The 18,725-nt window shown below is 42.5% G+C and overlaps 1 protein-coding gene across 1 annotated transcript in view; it reads right to left on the bottom strand.

Annotated features, from left to right (window-relative positions):
• Nucleotides 1–3,515: 3,515 nt before the first annotated feature.
• brinp2 (bone morphogenetic protein/retinoic acid inducible neural-specific 2) overlaps nt 3,516–18,725 on the bottom strand; it is a gene marked incomplete at both ends in the record, with an annotated part of 40,282 nt that continues 25,072 nt past the window's right edge. The window contains 2 exons of the mRNA XM_080836557.1: nt 3,516–4,635; nt 6,440–6,662. Of these exons, the coding sequence (XP_080692683.1) occupies nt 3,516–4,635; nt 6,440–6,662 (1,343 nt within the window). The remainder of the gene's footprint in view (nt 4,636–6,439; nt 6,663–18,725) is intronic.

Raw genomic sequence — 18,725 nt, 5'->3', positions numbered from 1 at the left:
AATGCACTGTAGTCGAAGGCATTTGGGAGGAATAACCTCGGTTTCTTTAAAAAAAAAAAAAAAAAAAACATCAATAGGGACAGTTTTATTTCAGTAAACACAGCTCATTTAGTTCTTGCATGTACAAGCATTTAGCTGAACTTTGACAGGGGAAAAAAGAGTCTCTGGTCACAAACATATTGAATGGCACCATACTGTAGAGAGATACTACACCGGTTTAAACAACACCTTCTGTAGTGGCATAGTTGGACATCTTTGCTTTTTTCAACAGAAAAATGGTTGAACTTAAAAAAAAAACCAAGACCCAAAAGTGTATTGTCCTAATCATTTGCTTACAAAATCTCATCAAATCCATGAAAAGGAATCCAAAATGTACGTCTACTCCCTTTTTCTTCATGTGGACTCTATGAATCAAATATGACCAAAGATGTAATGGCAGATATGTCATTTTCATTGAAACATAGGGAAATGGTGGGGACGGGGGTGGGAGTGTCATCCACTGTCGCCCCCCATCCTGGATACCATGCTTAGCAGCAGTGGTTTGCAAGCCCTGGCTGGTGACCCGAGTGCTCAGTGTTCGCGTTCATGTTGTCACTCTCCCTCCTCACAGCTCACTGTGTCACATCAGGCATGCTAGTGCCGATAGGAGCAGTCCAGCCATAGTTACGGCTGGCTCTCAGAGCATCAAGAGCTGACCAAATGCCAGTGAAATGCAGTAAATGGGGAAACAGCGTGACGGGCCAACAGACAGTGGTTTGGGTCCCCCCTGCTGATTTGAAGAAATTTTAAGTTTTACTGAGCATCTGGATGATGTGATAAAACACTGTTCCTGGCAGACTTTGCATGATGGGGATGTTGTTTTGGTGAAATTGAATGGATTTGATCCCCCTTTTGTCTATGAATACCCTCATCTCCCTGTTGTGTACAAAAGGAGCTCGGCTTGTCGCGAATACAGAGGTTAATTCTCAAGTTATCATGTATAAAACCGCTACTCACGGGATATGCACATTAAGTTCAATAAATGCTTGGGAATTTTGTAATGTAATGTTTTCATCCAGCATTTAAATTTATATCTGACCCTTGTCAAAGCTCATTCAGTCTTTTGTGGAAAACCAATTGACAGTAAGTAAACAGTGTCAGAATTACAAGTAGTACCAGTCAAGGCCGAGCACGATTCTAATTTTACGTTGTGCAACACCAGTATATCAAAGTAATCATGCCCCTGACACTCTAAACATCATAAATCTTTGAACGCTAAAATATTCAAATACTTTATGATATTATATATCTCAGGGGAGGCTATGAATGTTTCCCAGTGCCTTGATGATTGATTGTGTGTCCTTCGACACTGCCATGATTAGCTGAAGAGTAAGGGTGCAGCTGCAAGTGATACTCAGATAAACAACGTGTTTAGTAACTCTGCATGCTTTCCATCTTTAGAATTGAGTCTGACATTGCAGCTACACAAAAAGAATGGGAAATGTGACATAATGTGTCAAAGAGGCTTGGTATCAGGTTTCGGCAGTGGCCTTGTTTTCTTTAAAAAAAATCTCTTTAACTGCAGAATAGAACCACAACCATTCTGGAAACTGTGAATATATTCCCAATTCAAATGACAACAAGAGGATTAAAGCACATTGTTTCACATTTTGTCTTTGATTTCTTTTTCCATGTTAAACCTTAAATTATATCAGGTATAATCAGACTGGTTAAAGTATTATGAGGTTTTAGAACTCACAGAAATAGTTAGAATGGTGTTTCCATTGTGAATGGTGAAGTGAACTGTTTAGATGGCCTGAGGTATTAATAAAATAGAGAGAAAACACTACTTTGGCACACATCCGGGGGCAACTTGCCAAGCAACTGACACGACCATCAGAGGACATTCGGCGGAGTTAATCTGCTGTCCTGAAAAATTCAGCATCATATGAGCCTCTTCCAGACCACCATTAGCTAAATGAGCAACTTTCAGTGGGCTCATAATCTTCACATCGCAGAACTCTGGGTTTAAGTTCTTTCTTTTGATAGAAATGACTGAAATTACCAATTTGTGTGCATACAGACAGATTAAATGAGAAGAAACTGGGGGAATTTTGAATGAGATGAAAGCTTCCAGAGGCTGAGAGTCGTATAAGGTGAGTTTCTGCGGCACATGAAAGACTGACGGCACAATAGATGAACAATACTGAGAGTTCAGGGTGTCTGGTGGCAAAAGTGAGTAGCACCCAGAAATAAACTCAGTGAGCTCAGTGAGTGGCCAGTTGTCACCAACTCTTGTCAAATTCTTTAAAGGGACTGGCGATATGGTAAAATGCACCCAGTCTTCAGTTTTTCATACATAATGTATACCCCAGAGAAGGAGACAGCATGGTCTGACCACATTATATCTGTACATAAGTCATGATAGAACCACCAATATGACAGCAACAACGATTTGAATTTTATAATTCCATATTTTTCATAATGGTGCCGTTATGAAATGAATGGTTAACACAAAAATATTGCAATTGTACAGCAAAACGTTTTTTTTTTGCAAGAAAAAAAAGACACTTGGATGCACATAGAAAACTGAGTGTGCTTCAATATCTGAACAAATAATCCACTTCATAAGGCATTGGACACTGATCCTTTTCTCAATAGATGCTTTTGGTCTTTGTACTTTGAAAAAGTACAAATTTCACGTATAATTTATCCAAAAAAAGCAATGCATTGCAACTTTAACAATTGGAATGAGACAAAGCAATATTTACAAAGTTGTCAACAAGCCTCTTCAAAACAATGTCAGATAAGATCTTCTGTAGCATTACAATCTCAAAAGGGATTTCCTTGAATGTTAAAAAAAACAGACATTTGCCATTCTGTTCACCATAAAGCCGAACATTTGGTGTAGTCTCTGCATACAACATCAGGGCAACTCAATCCAAATTCAAGAACAGATTTACATGTCACTGTACAGGATTTACCAAGATGACATAGAAAATGAAGGACGTGAATTTAACGTTGATCGTTATCATGGTTCGACCATTAAGCTTAATTTCCGTCTTTCTAGACTGATACTTCATGTGGCTATTCCCTTCCAAACATAATGGTGATAAAATAAAAACAAACTGCTGTGTATTGTGACAGAGAAAGCGAGTGCTTCCCATAGCATTTGCTCTTCTTCCATTTTGCTTCCCTAACATAACAACAAGCAAGCAATCCATTGTAAAATCCTTTTTGAGGGCTTTGTCCTCTGTTTGAGACTGAGATCCAGTCAGAGATCCATTTATATGCAGTGTGCTGTGACTCGGGGGGGGGGGGTTACAAATCTCCACTGTTTTCTGATGCTGAACAGCTAGTGTGTGGATATTCAGTTCAGGCTGCCCACAAATACCCACACAGTCCTCCAGAACTGTCCCCAAACACTTCATGTTTGCTTGCTCTGAGATAGCATGGCCAGACATGCACTCGTGAGTTTTTTTTGCGCACTCACACAAACACACACACATATACCCGTGTCAGAGGGTTCGTCCAGGCTAGGTGCATAACTGCCCCAGCTCCGGCTCAGGGGAGTTGGGCAGCTTGGCGCTGAAGCTCTGCAGGGAGTCCCGGAGCCGCGCCACCTCGCTGGCCGAAAGCTTTAGCCGGTGCCTGAGCAGGCAGGAGAAGAGGTCCAGGGGCTGAGCCCCCGGTGGGGAGAGACGGTTGATGCGGTCCCTCATCTCCAGCAGCATCAGCAAGGCAGCATCCTGCGAGCCCTGCGTGTACGGGTAGTCCAGTTGCAGGATCAGGTCCTTGATGCCCTCGGGGTCGAAGTGCATGCTGTACCCGAACACCTTCAGGTTGTTGATCTTCATATAGCCCTGGTTGGAGGTGTGGTCGTCCAGGTCCAGCGGCTCGTAGAAGAGTGTCTCGTTGATGGCCGGGTCATCGGTGACAATGCGGCTGCGCAGGTAGATGTGCACAGTCTCGAAGAAGGACTTCCACTTGTTGCCCATCACCAACGTCCAGTTGTGGCACTGGAGCGAGCCGTCTAGCTTAGTTCTTTCCCAGTCGGGGAAGTCCTGCTGGTCGACCGGCATGAACCAGCTCTCTGAGTGGCTGCCCCCGAACGGGTTGACGTAGATGGCCGGCACAGGCTCCAGAGTGCTGTTCTTGGTGGCACAGATCTGGAAGCTGATCCCCATCATCATGTGGATGAGATTGGACTTGTTTTTGTTGCTCTTCAGGGTGAGAAGCATGCGCTTCCTCCAGCCCGGGTTGAACCAGCTGCCCAGGCGCACGTCGTTGCTGATGTAGATGGCGTGTACCTCCATGCGGCTGTCCAGCCGGCCCAGGAGGTAGCGCATCTCCGCGTCTGGCATGTCGAAGTCAAAGTTGACGTAGTGGTCCAGCGAGTTGGCGATGTTGGGCCGGCACGAGCCCATGTACAAGATGCTGCCCGGGTGGCACGCCCCGCAACGGGTGACGTTGTCCGCCGTGCAGGAGGCACAGGAGGTGCCCTCGCCCACCTGGCATGGCACGCTGCCTTGGCATGAGGCACCCTGCTCCGACGCGCAGGTGCAGCTCAGCGTTTCTTCGGAGAAGGTGCCCAGGAGTCCGTGCTCGCTGCAGTACAGGAGCGACTGCACTCGGTTCAGCCAGAACCGCAGCGCCCTGAGCGACAGACAATAATTAACAGAGATACAATTAATCACGGCAGGACACCTGGCTGCTGGCATTTGCTAAATGGTGATGAGAACGGGGGGAGGAATTGGGGTAAAACATAAAAATGACATGAAAAATCTTTTCTACAACCACTGGAACATTCAGTCAGGACCTGACCCTGGTTTTTATTGTCATGCAAGTAATGAGGCATCCTAAGCCGACCACTGATGAAGAAGGATTTTAATTGTGCACGGTTGAACTCTCCTCTGACAGAAGGCAGCTGGGTTCTCTCCGGCAAGGTAAGGAGGTTAGGAGCTCACACACAATAGCTTTTTGGCTTTTTACTGATGTTCGCCTTCACCCAGTTCAAAGAGTAACAAATAATAAAGGGGCTCAGCAAATTCATTATCAAGCTACTTAGTACAGGAAAAGTCAACAGCACAATGCCTTTGCACATCCCAGGTTCAGGCTAATGCAGTCTTCCCCAGAGGTTCCATATTTCCTCTGGGCCATTTATGTATGTTTGCAACCACTAAGAGCCTTCATTTAACTAAATGCCATGTTTGAAAAGTGTGTTATGCTAATTCTAACAAGCAACATTACATTATTTCGCTATAGTGGGAATATAGGAAAGACAGTATATTAAAATATTGTTTTATCGACAATTGCATAATCATTCTAGCAGAATGGGGTAGCCCAGATCAGTTTCTGGGGGTAAAAGATTGTGATAAAGACTCCTTTGTGTAACTAATGCAGCTTCAATGAAATTTAAATATTATATGGTTTTACTTAGTCAACCATCAGTGTTAAAACTATTGCTTATGAAAATAAAACGAATCCTCTCTTGTTGAGAGAGCTGAATGCAGTGGCACAGTCAAACCATTGTTAAGGAAGCAAGACCCAGGTGGGGGTTGTCAGGAGAGAGTGCAAGGCTTTAAGGTAAAGGCTGTTGAATACAACCTGTCACTCTCCTGGAGCACTTGATTATAGTGTGCCAACACTGACCAAGCGCTACAAAGGACCTCTCAATCTCTTTCTGTTTCAGTCTTTCCTTCCTCAGACTGAGTAACATCTATTTTTTTTTCTTTTTCGGTTTATAGTGTTGACTATGAAATAATTGTCTTGAAATGACAAACAGCTCAAGCATGGAAGAGTCTGGCAGCCTGGCCTCTCCCCTCTTTGGCCTCGGCTTAAATAAACTCTAGATCACGTCGCATAATTACCTCACAGCAAACAGACTGTCATTAATGGGAGGGCATAGGGCTTGATAGGGAATGTGTAAATAGGTTTTTAAATAGGTTTTAAGCTTGTGTCGTGCTGCTAATGCTGAATGACATTGATTGCGGTAGTTACAAACAATCCTTTTATGTGAATATTAATGAGTAATCTGTAAAAGGCATGCTGACATGTTTTTAGTCATCACTGAGGGAGAGGGAAATATGCAATTTAATCCATTGTGCTAATGCCAACTAAATTAACTTGTTTTTGTAACTCCCCTATCTTGACCATTCAAACACTACAACCCAAAGGAAGGATATTGTCTTTCAGCTACATCCATCCCCTGCATATAAAAGATGCAAGACATATAGCAAAACTGAAAAATGGCTGAACTTCCAATGTGATGATTACAGCTGACCGCTAGACAGACAGACAGTCTGACAGCCAGACAGGCAAACAGACAGACAGACAGACAGACAGACAGACAGACAAGCAGACAGACTTACAGGCAAACAGACAGCCAGGCAGACAGACAGGCAGACAGACAGACAGGTAGACAGACAGGCAGACAGACAGACAGACAGGCAGACAATACCTCTCTCTGGGCAGGCTGATCCTGGGCTGCTTGGGGCAGCGCTTGCTCAGAGTGAAGAGCTTGCGCACGATCTTCTGGGCCTTGCCCAACACCAGCTTGGTGCTGGCTTCCAGCTGCCCGTAGCGCCGCTGGAGAGTGCTGTCAGACGTCCAGAACCTCAGGATGGCCGAGGTATTGAGAAAACGGTCGGCGGGCAGCTTCTTCAAGAAGGCCTTGAATTCGTCTGAGAAGAGTAGGAAGAGAGAGAAAGAGGGAGAGAGAGAGAGAGAGATAGTTTGTGACGTTAAGTGTAACCCTGTGCTAGGTGCATGTGCTGTGAGCTTTAACAAGAACACAGAATGGAAGTTAATGATAGGCTTTGATCATCTGCGGTAAAGATCTGGTTCCTTGGGGTGTGGGAGGGACTGGAAGACATATACGAACACTAATTAACAGTGAGAAGGTGTACAGTGCTGGAGAATGGTTAGAACTAAAAATGTAGAGGAATGAAAGAAATCTGAAATCTGCTGGAAAATGACAATGTACATGTTGTGAATATGTATGTATTCATTATATGTATTATGTGTATATATATATATATATATATATATGAATGAAAATATGAATAATTTATTTTTCTCTACAATGTTGCACATCCCCAGGACGGCATGCTACTACCAAACAAGGCATGCTTAATATTTAAGCTTGTCTTTAAGAGCTTCCCACTTCTACCAAAGTTATAAGACAGTAAGTCCCTGAATGACTTTAAAGTTAATCTGAAATAATTTCCCCCTCAGCTATGGGTTGCTTCTCCCGACACCAGGTCCGGTGAGAACACGGTGGGAAACGTTGTCAGACTGATAGCCAGCGCTACACGCCGACAAAGGGCTGTTTTTCTGGCCTTATGTTTCCTCCAGCCAGACAGGCAGAGTTCCCTCTCGCTGCCCCCCTCTCTTGGGTCATTAGAGTATTCAATGGTCCTGCAAGTGTGTTGCCCGCGGGCTATGATGGCTACCAGTAAATTACAGGAATAATGTTAATGTTGGCTCCAAGTGTTTGCAAAGGCCATTTTGTCTAGCGCCACTGTACTATTACAGGCGCGCTGCAATCCGCTCAGAACCCCCTGAGCTCGGCGTGACGTGACACACTCAGTTCGGGTTAGAGGTTATTGAGTTGGGTCAGAATGAGGAGGACCATTACATCCAGCTCAAAGGGGTAGACTTCACAAAAAGGGTCTATGCCTTTTATATTAATACTAGTTTGTATTCTCATTAGAAATACAGCTAGGAAAAAAAAAATAACCAGGACTCAATTCGCTGTTGCGAAAGCATCTGGATGAAATGCGGCACAAAATCGTTTATTTCCAAGGCAGGCGCGTTATGCATTCACAACATCAATCGCCAGGCATAAACCCAGGGCCTACATATGATAATGTAACCTCATAAAACCACAATCTCTCACCTTGTACCTTATCAGTGCAAATCAGAAAGCATTGACCTGCCTGTCAGCTGCCTTAGCCAGAGCTAAGTGGAACACTGTGAGTCACAGCTTGGCCATTAAGTGGTTTGATGGATCTCTCGCCCACCCGTTACTCTCTCTCTGTCTCTCTCTTGCACATCTCTAACTTATTTTCTCCACTTCTCTTCTCGTACTTATCTCTGTCTTTTATCAACCATCTTTTCATCCCATCCACTTTGAAGTCTGCCCTTGTTTCCCTTCCTTCTCTCACTCCAGCACTATGTTTCTTTCTGGGAAAGTTCCTCCCTCTCGCTGTTCTTCTTCTCCTCCTTCTCTTCTTCTTCTTCTTCTTCTCCTCCCTCCCCGTTGTCCTCACTGTGTGAGAGCATTGCATTGGCATTCTGAGCACTCATCTAATCTGTCTATTCTCCTCTTTCCTGGCATTAATGACTTCATGTTCAAATTTATGGACAATTTAGCCTGGTTCAAAACGTGTCAGGGAGAAAGATGGGGTTAGTTTTCTAAATGGGACCCACACACTCTCAATTTCTGAGGCAAATTAATATTTTAAATCAGAATGAGACAGCAAAGAGGCAGATGTCAATTCGTGTCCATTTAGCGGCAAAGGCCTATTAAGCATTGTTTGGCATTACATTAAATGACAAAAGGACATATCATATGTGGCTTTTATTTAAATGACCTGGTTGTAAGAAGCTTCTTGTATTGAATGAGGCCATAGTACAGCCTGGCTGCTTTCAAAAAGTGAGATATTTTGTTGAGAGCAAACCATTTTCAATTTGCATTATTTCTTTGTAATTTGCTTATGTTTAGTGGTACAGTTTATCAGGTCCGATGGCAAGCAAATACCTACTCGCCCAGGGGGACCCTTCAAAATGACATATTGCTAGTAATGAACACAGACCATTCCAGCTCAGAGGGGCTGATCAGTTCTCCCATCTACTAACTATCCAGATGAACTCAACACACATACCCAAATGCAGGCTGAAAGCAATCCTGTTCAAATTGCTTGTTATAATTTGGCCTTATGCTTTTTCATCTGATGCGGATAGGCTCTTCAAATTCATTATACTTGTAATGAACTACTTTGCATCTAAATAGCAGTAAAAATGCAATTATAATCTCCCAGTTCACCAGCTGGACTTAATGTGGCCAAGTTACAGAGGAGCTTTACAAGGCTGACGGCTTTTTCTTCCCTACTACCTGAACTCGTAAGAAAAACACATGATTCAATATTTATATATTCAGTAAACTTCAGCACAAGTGGTATCATAAATTGCATCAAGGCTGAAGAAGTAGAGCTTGGTGTCCTTCCCCTTAGTTTTTGTATTTATTCAAAAGAGAAAGAAAGAAAGAAAGAAAGAAGTGCCATGTACCTTTAAATCCTATACAAGGGTACTACTTTTTGTGAGGTGAAGTCTGGTTTGATGTCAAATTAGAAAAGAATGAGTTCAACTACTAGCCTCTTTATCCTTAGACACAGGTTCCTTTTTAGCTTGACAAGGTTTCTTTTTTTTTTTTTTCTCCTAGTGCTTCTTGCCTCCGGAGATGCAGGCATTAATCATGGATTGATCAGAGGGTTTTGGGCTGAAGGGTGCTGAATTATGAGCGACCTAGAGGAGCTGACTGCTGATGGAGCGCTGATTAGACGGCTCCTCGAGCCGCTACACAAGGTGAAGGATCTCCTCTCAGTTAATCAGTGAAATGGATCAGCGCTGCTTTTCAAGTCATCACAGATCTGTTGGACCGCCCTTGCTGTCTGTTTTTGTAACATACCGTCCAAAATGTTTTGGCATTAATCTTGAGTACATTGTGCCACAAGCCACAAGCCACAAGCCACAACTACGTGATTCTACATACTGTGAACTCAGAACTTACTTGAATGTAGAGTATTTCTTACATTACCTCATGTTGTTCTAGAATGCATTTAGGTTAATAGCTAGGATGTACAGTTAAGGTTGGTAACATGCAATAATATGTACTTACATGACAGTTCCACAGTATTATTGATTCCTTATTTACAAGTACATTGTTCTAAGGAAATTCAATACTGCCTGTGTTGCATGTGCTTTGTGGCTGTGTTACCTGTTTGTTTTCATTTTGGCGGCCATGTTAACAGGTTAGCACATGCACACTGCCTGCGTGAGACGCGCGTCACAGGTGCGGCTTTAGCCGAGCTGCAGACACGAGTCATGTAGAGTTTCTGAATGGAGCGTGAAGTAAGTGTGAGATTAGTGATACTCAGCAAAAATAGACTGTAAAATGAGTTTTAGCAATTGCATGCTATGAAAGGGAAAAGAGGAGGCTATGTGTGTTCTATATAGAAACTCAATTTAGGCTATAATTACATTATATTTATATAAAGTTAGTAGTTCTCTTTGCACTTTCTCTCTATCTCTCACCCTCACTCAATCAGGCACTCAATCAAGTGAGTCTTCACCAAACTGATTGTGTATCTACAGCCATTATAAAAGGCAAACTCAATGCAGAAAGATGGGGCTGGCAGTAGCAGTGCCGCAGCAGTGTGACTACACACATGCAACCGAGACACAGCAGCACCACTATGCAGCCGCCAGGCACACGCAACGAAGGCAGTGTGCAAAAGGCCTGCGACCATTCTTATTCTCAAAGTTTCTACTTACTCTATTGATTGTATCTTTTACACTAACTTAACTTTGACGTGATGAGTCTATGCTGGTCTGGCTGAGGCAGATGGCCAGATGTTGATGAATGGCTTTGCTGGTGATCATTGCATACTGTTTAGTTTATGGACACCAGAGCAATGATTTGTGAAAAGATGCTGCACCCAAGTTGGTGTATCGTAAAGAGCTTGCTGACGATGGGCAGTATTGATTTGCTGCAGCTTTGTTCTGTCTCTCTGCTGACTTAGCATTGTATTTGTCAGGGAGGTGGCACCTGGAGCAGTATTACTCTGTTACAATAGAACTCAAAAAAGGAGCATAAAATAGAACATTTGCATTGCCTCACACCAACATTGCCTTTGCAGTTTAAGAGGCCCTTTGAGAAATCAAACAGAATGCTAATTTCTTCTTCGAGAAGTTTCTTCAGTAAAATTGCAGCATGCAGACTGAACTTCTCCCTCAGTTGGTAACAGTAACCCCAGATCCATAAATATACTCTCTATCTGCTCTCTACAGTAGGGTTGCCGTCAGCTTTCCTTCTTATTGTACTCGAGTGGGTGCTTCTGAAAAGGCAATGAGTTACTATCCCAACCCTTGGCTTACACCAAACTCATAAAGGAGATCAATCTTAACTAAACCCAATGATTCTTTCATTTCACGGTTGCAAATGGAACATAAAACCTCTCCTTGTCTTAGTCTTGATCAATACATTTGGCTTTTAAGGAAATCTCTGGCAGCAGCAATGCAAAGCATAGCGGAAGAAGCTGCAACTTTATGGTTTAGAGGAACCTTAATAAGAAGCAGACCTGTCTCTCTCTCGCTTTCTCTCTCTCTCTGAGGAACCTTTATAAGAAGCAGACCTGTCTCTCTCTCGCTTTCTCTCTCTCTCTGAGGAACCTTAATAAGAAGCAGACCTGTCTCTCTCTCGCTTTCTCTCTCTCTCTGAGGAACCTTTATAAGAAGCAGACCTGTCTCTCTCTTGCTTTCTCTCTCTCTCGTTGTATTGAGGAACCTTTATAAGAAGCAGACCTGTCTCTCTCTCGCTTTCTCTCTCTCTCTCTGTGTATTGAGGAACCTTTATAAGAAGCAGACCTCTCTCTCTCTCGCTTTCTCACTCTGTGTGTATTGGGCTGTGTGACACCATGGACATGTTTCAGCTGCCAGCAAGGACAGACTATAAGTGACAAAAGAAGTGGCTTTCATAGACACCTTTTCCAAATCCATGTCAAGGTACAAGATTTGAGGTGATCTGGAGGTAATAATAATAATATTCATCCAAAGCAATGTATGTACTTACCTGTGTGAATACCTACGTGTATTATCTCAAGATAAATAGGTACATCATTTGGTTTCTCAACTACCTCACCAGTCAAGATATCCCTTTAATCAATATATTCCCTCAAACACACAAAATGAGTGTCAAGGTTTGGGTCATGGTAGAGAGATCCACTGGTTATGTCACAAAGTCTGTGTCAGGCTACACTGGCCGTGAGGGGACACAAGAAAAAAGGGTCTTGTTCACTGTGTTATCTAGCCAGACCGTCAAGAGCGTAACTATAGGGGGTGCAGCAGGTGCGGTTGCACCTGGTCCCGTGAGGTTTCGAGGCCCGTAGCCGGCCTAAATGTATACACGCATTGCTCGACGGGCCCCCCTCCAAATACAGCGACAGGACAACGAGTGACAGCCACTGAAGCGTTATGAATTGTGTACACACCCTATCGCTTCTGAAATATGTAAGGCTGATTAATTAAACACTGTTTATATCGATAACAAACACCTTTGTGTAGAGCGTTTTTTAGACGCGTTGCGTAAGTAGGGAACGCTACGATAGTAATTAGAGGTCACTAGGGGGGCCCGTCATAATACCTTGCACCTGGGCCCGTCGTTACTACGTTACGCCACTGCAGACCCTACTCTGGGTCTGATCTGTCCACTTACATGGACAACTTCTACTCAGGAGTGGAGCTTTTGGACATGCCTGTTTGTGTAAGGTGTGGTGGGACGCCTAGGCTGTCATGATACTGCCTAATTTCCATGATCCCCCTGAGAAAGGGCCCCCGAAGAGGAGGTAGCAAGAGTGCAACCAAACCAAGCAGTGCCAGCATGCCTTCCCAACTCCAAGCAATGGTGGAGCAGGCTCTTTACTGACTGTCAGATGCATACATTGCTGCAAGGTGTGCCGGAGGACAACCATTTCGCAGCCAAGTACAAGAGTGGCTGCAAAGAGTGCGTAGAGGACCTGGCACAAGAACTCCTCAGTGACAGCAAGGAGTGCTCCAAAACCAACCCTACCTGAGGGAGCTACATCTGAGCAAGTCTCTGAGAAAGAGAAGGATCTATAGAGAGAGTGCACTGTCAAGAAGTGGTACTGATGCTCGTGTCACGGCCACCATCTATCGCTTAATACAGTGCCACAATTGTATTTATTTTTGTCTTTTTTTGTTTACTGTTTTTTTAATGTTAATAAACATCAGGAAAAAGGTATTATAAATCCATATAATTCCAGGTAAAAGCCAAATGTTTAACCTCTCAGGTGGTTTTCATTTTATGTTTCTATCTGCTACATAGGCAATAAAGGTTTCAGTCAATTTTCTGTCAAGTTTTTCAGAAAACCCTCAGGATGTTGTTAGTCTTAGATTTTTAGGATGTATTTTCTGATACTGACTGGTGGACTATACTTTATCCCGCTTAATATATGGTTACCTGCCAAAACGATAAAAGACATTCCTCCAAAATATCTGTTATTTAATGATTTTGTTGCCATTTTGTGGCATCCACTGAGAAACAAAAATATTCTTCATGCATATAGAACCAACTGACATTCATTTACAATTCATTTCCATTAAGAGAAATGAACGGACTACTTGGGGAATAAGCACAAAACCTGTTTCAAATGGCAGCGGCTAATCTTTTTTTTTTGCAGCGGAAATATTGTTTGCATAAGGAAATATTGGACCTCTGAATGTTGATATGGCCTATCCAATTCAATGGAACTTTCTGCAATATTCTGAGGAGCCATATAATAAAGGTTATTATTCTTTGTTTTTTGTTAATGGCCTGTAAGTGGTATCCATTATCGAAAGATAATATCTTTTACATGTCACTCTGTAAAATGATGATGTAGGACATGTACTGTCATAGATCCTGTTATAAAGAAATGATGCCTGTTTCATATATTACACATTTAATGTATTTCCTGCATAAACCTTAGCATTGTTTTCTGATTGTGCTGGAATTGATGTGATCATCTTAGCCATACTCAAATATTGACAGAAATTGTTCGGGTAGAACGTTCCGTGAAGCAAATTCCGATACTTGCATCATTAGATTGCTTAGAGTTTAACGTGTGGCAAACAACACACTGTGAGTCTTGTGATCACTGAACTACAGTGCTTATACCGTAGGCATATTATACAAATCATTTGATATCATCCAGAGAAATTGTGTCTTTTAAACAACACAAAGAGGAGTAACAGAAACAAAGAGGAATGTTGTGTAGTCTCAAAAGGCATTAGACTGCAACACGGCTAACAAACTTTCATCACAGAATTTCATAAAGTGGCAGGCTCACTGCGATGTGACAGTGAGTACAGGGAATTTCACTTCACTTTAGACAAAGCCAGACAATTTATACACATCCATCTGATTATGTTCTATTCTTCGAAACTTGTGGGGTATCTGTGATGTTTATAATATCTGGGGGATCTGTGATATTTCTTATCTAAACAACTACAACATCACATCTCAATAATTACCGCAAAGCAGAACAAAACCTTAATAAATAATAAAGCGGAACCAAGAAAATAAAGCAACGCAATCAAACAAAACACAAGCTTTAGTTGGTCCACAGGTATTTGCTGAAAATATCTGATGTTTTTACTTTACCCAGTCAGGCAGCAAGATCAACTAGAATGCGTTTCGTGAACGAACTGCGAGAGTGTGCTTGCTCTGTGACAGAGAGAACAAGTGCCTACGAATTAACATGTATTTACATCTACTCAATCAGTGTAGTGGGGCCTTCTTCCAATATATTTTAGCAAGCAACCAAGCTCAACCATTATATTTTGGCTCCACTGACGTTTAGACATATGAGGGTATCTCAGAGTTTCGTTATACTGACTTACTGAGCTAAGTGAATTGTTGAAATTGCTATCTTGGTAAAAGGAAACATCTCTGCAACAATATTGGAATGAATGCGGTTACATAGCCAGCTTTACTTAAAGTTTATTGTAAGATAGGCCTATACGTTAGACTTAATGCAGTTAGAGTTAGACTGTAGGTCTAGTATCAAACGTAAGCAACACTTTTACTGTATAGATAGAGAGCACGTGTATCACATTGGTTTATAGTCTGTCAAATTAGTTCTAGTTATTGGTGTTCGTTGGCATAAAAAGTTTGTCTTCTCTTATAAGCCTAGGTAGTACATCTGATTAGAGCTAGCAACCATGAATTGCAGATTAAGGGGTCCCCTATCTCAGTGTTCATTTTGGCAGCTATTTTTAGATTCAGTCTAAAGACAAAAATGCATATAGGTTTTAGTCAGATTTAGTCATAGTTATCCTTCTTAGTTTCAGTCTAGTTTTCGAAAACTCATTACAATTTAGTCTAGTTTTAGGCACATTTAAAATTCCATATTATAGCCACATTAAACTCCTTACCTTACCTTCCCTTCTCAGGCCCAGGGACCTCCTGTGTTGTGTCAACTGTAGTAGTCTAGCTTGCAGTACTTAAATTGTGGATGCAATTAGTCTCCAAGATACAGATCTCATGCCTACAGCTGAATTCGAATTTGTTTGTAATAAATAATCGAATGTGATGATGAAGTACGGTACGCAGCGTCTTAACTGAAGCTTAACTCAACTATTACAGCAGCTAGCTTAGCTTGCCGCTAATACTAACTGAAAACACATTGGAACTCATAGTGGCTAGCTAGGTAGCTAGCTGCTAATAAGTAACATATATAAGTAACACATCAGCAGTAATGAATCAAGTGTACTGATATTATATGTACTACTAAATGTACTACTAACATGCCATTCTTAAATTAAAGCCAGTGACATGATGGTTAACGATTAACGAGTTAACGATGGATACCGACAATTAGCATACCTAGCTAGGTAGCATTACCATTGGATTTCAATGGCAGTTATGCTAGCTATGGCTATCCAGACAAAGGGCCTTGTTTCTGGACACGTATCACTTGAAGAGCAATACAGTAATCTGGAAAGTTTAAAATGATACTAAACGAAGGGAAATCTACTGTATGGAGATATTTCTGCTCAGTAGACAATGCAGATTCTAATTAGGCTGGTGGATACGTCCAATGTAATAAGTGTGAAGTTTTAATGAAATGATTGATGCAACTGTCGTTCTCCACAATAACTTGGATTAACCTGGATGGCTGGTTGTAGTTTCAGACCGAACGTCAAAGATCTTCAATGGTAAGACTTGTCGATTGTGCCTCTGTTGGTGTCTCGTAAAACGTGAGTTTTATTAAAGCATAGCGTGTGTATTGTGTAGCTATTTCATTCCGAGATGGCAGGGGAGTGAAATGCTCCGCTCTGCTGCTGGTATACAGACAGCCGGAAAGGTTAACAAACGGAATGAAATAGCTACACATTACACACGCTATGCCTTAATAAAACCCACGTTACTCACATACTGGTTAACACTGTTAGAGCGGGTGTATAAACTGTACCTGAAACTGTTGCCACTACATTCGTTTTAATATTTTGCACTCTCTATCTAACCACTCGTTCAAGTGTTTTCTTGAGTTGGTACAGCCAACTACTGCATACGTAGTTCCCGAACCACTTGCATAGCCCCGCACAGCTAGGATAGCTCACGTTACCGTAGTAGGAATACAAGCATTAGCGCACTATATCCACACAACTAAATTCATGAATTACTTCACAGGTTTACTTAACAACTTGAATTAAGGAAAATGATCCCCCGTTACGGCTAGCTGAAACTGCCAGTGGATACTCCCGTTACGTAGTGTTAGTTAGCCTTTAGCCCCGTACTCAGATGTTACAGCTGCTTAACACAGCTAGGATAGCTAACGTTACCGTAGTGGGAATACAAGCTTTAGCTCACTATATCCACACAACTAAATTCATGAATTACTTCAAAGGTTTACTTCACAACTTGAATTAAGGAAAATGGCGTCTCCAACGTTAACGTAACGTTAATTTATATGTTAGCTGCTACCATTAAAATTTCAGTCAGTACACTGAAAATGCTGCCATTCAACTCACCTTAACGAAGTGGAAATACGGTAGCTAGGTTAGAAACTGTAGTTACTCTTATTCTTTCTCAAAGTTGAATTGAGAGGGACAGAGAAATACGGTTCCTCTTATTCTTTTTCAAAGTTGAATTGAGAGGGACAGAGAAAATGCGGTTCTTCCGATTTGGCGGAGGTGTCAGTGAGAAGCACAGCTGCAAGCCAGTTTAATGACCCTATTATGACGTCATAATGGCAGAGACCTCTGCCATGCAAGTCTATGGAGAAAAAAGGGGATGAAAAAGAGGGATAAAAAAGGAGTGGCATGGGGTACCGCCACGAAAAGTCATAGCAGCTTGCACCGGATCGGGCCGGACATTTTGGTGTTTGAATGGCGTCTCTAGCTCAATCGGGCGAGGAGGAGTTAGCTGCAAGAAAAACGTACGGAATAAATAAATAAATAAATAAAGAAAACTTGACGATAACAATACTGTGCTTCCCTTCGGGCAAGCACACTAAAAATTAGATAATAAATGTAGCAACCCAAGCTCAGGCGTTTCAAGCCCAGCGGCCATTCCGACACATGGAGAAAATGATTCACTCCCGGAGCCGTGCGCCGAGTTGAGATATCGTCACTCAAAATAAATAAATATATATATATATATATATATATATATACATTTTAATAGATATCACCAGGCTGTCCGATGCTCCCCTGGAAAAATCCAGTCTCTCTCAGCAGAGGTGCCTTTGGCCTCTGGAGTTAACCCTTGGGGGTTGCAGTGGGCCTAGATAGCTGCCTGGCCCTCATCTAGCTGGGGCCAGTGCTTAAGAGGTATCATAAGTCTGTGTCACAGAACCCACCAACAGAAAGCCCGAGTTTCATGGATGGGGTCTCACCCCACAGCCAGGGCTGGATCACAATGCATTGCCTGGGACTTCCCTCCAGTCCCTTAATTAGACTGCAGCCACCATGGCTTGTATTAGATGTGGTGGGCAAAAAGCAGCTCCAAGATGATTGCATTGTCACAGAGGTAAACACGGGCGCACAGTTGCAGCTCTGGTTATTTCCTTTTTCTTCTCTTATGTTAATTGCCGTCAAGTGCACAGGAAGTCTGACAAGGCATTGTGGCGGCATCTCCGCACGGAATCACTTGTTATGGCCATGGGCTAGTGCGCTTCAGGCAAAACCTTGTCAAACATAGTGCCAAACGTAACGTGCACATCTTGTGTTCTAATTGTACTAATTAGCTAGACGCATTTAGCAAAGAACTCTGCCTGTGCCCTACAACAGTCCCACATGGTTATCCTAACAAATACAGGTGAGTTGTACAAAAAGGATTTGAATATTTGAATCTTCTTATAACAAACTACATGCTGTTATGAGAGATCAAGCTCAGTTTCTGATCCGCCTTGTGTGCTTTTATTGGCAACATCTCCCAAAGCGTACGCAGTACTATGACATCCTTGCAGGCAGCTTCTTCAGAATACGAACTGCTGCACCTAAGGTGCACCGTGGCAAGGCCTCCTCTCCAGCCCACGTCTAAATCACAGCGCTCCCACTAAGACCTGTCGATGATAACACTTTATTGAGTGCTCTGGGTCCCAGGAGAGAATGAAAGGGGGTACTATGAAAGGGATCAGGCTGTCGCTGCACAGATTACTTCCAGTGGAGGGTGATAACTCATTGAGGAAAGATGTCTCCCCCTCACACACTCTTTCTTTATGTGTGCTCAGGAAGCACTGTCAACTGACCTTGATTTCCTCTGTGTGTGTATGATGTTCCGACACTCTGTGAATGCTAAATCTGGCCCTTATTTATCGATCACAGACCATATATTATTCAGCAGAACTGGTGCTAAGGAAGTGAAAGATACCTACTGTGCAATGTCCTGTGGCAACATACCAGCAATTATATGTAATACTTCAGCAACAATAAGGAGCTTGTAGCAAACCACAAATCTT

Source organism: Sprattus sprattus (genome assembly GCF_963457725.1).
Source record: "Sprattus sprattus genome assembly, chromosome: 4".
NCBI lineage: Eukaryota > Metazoa > Chordata > Actinopteri > Clupeiformes > Clupeidae > Sprattus > Sprattus sprattus.
The sequence above is the reverse complement of the archived record's forward strand: the minus strand, read 5'-3'. Positions and strand labels throughout refer to the sequence as shown.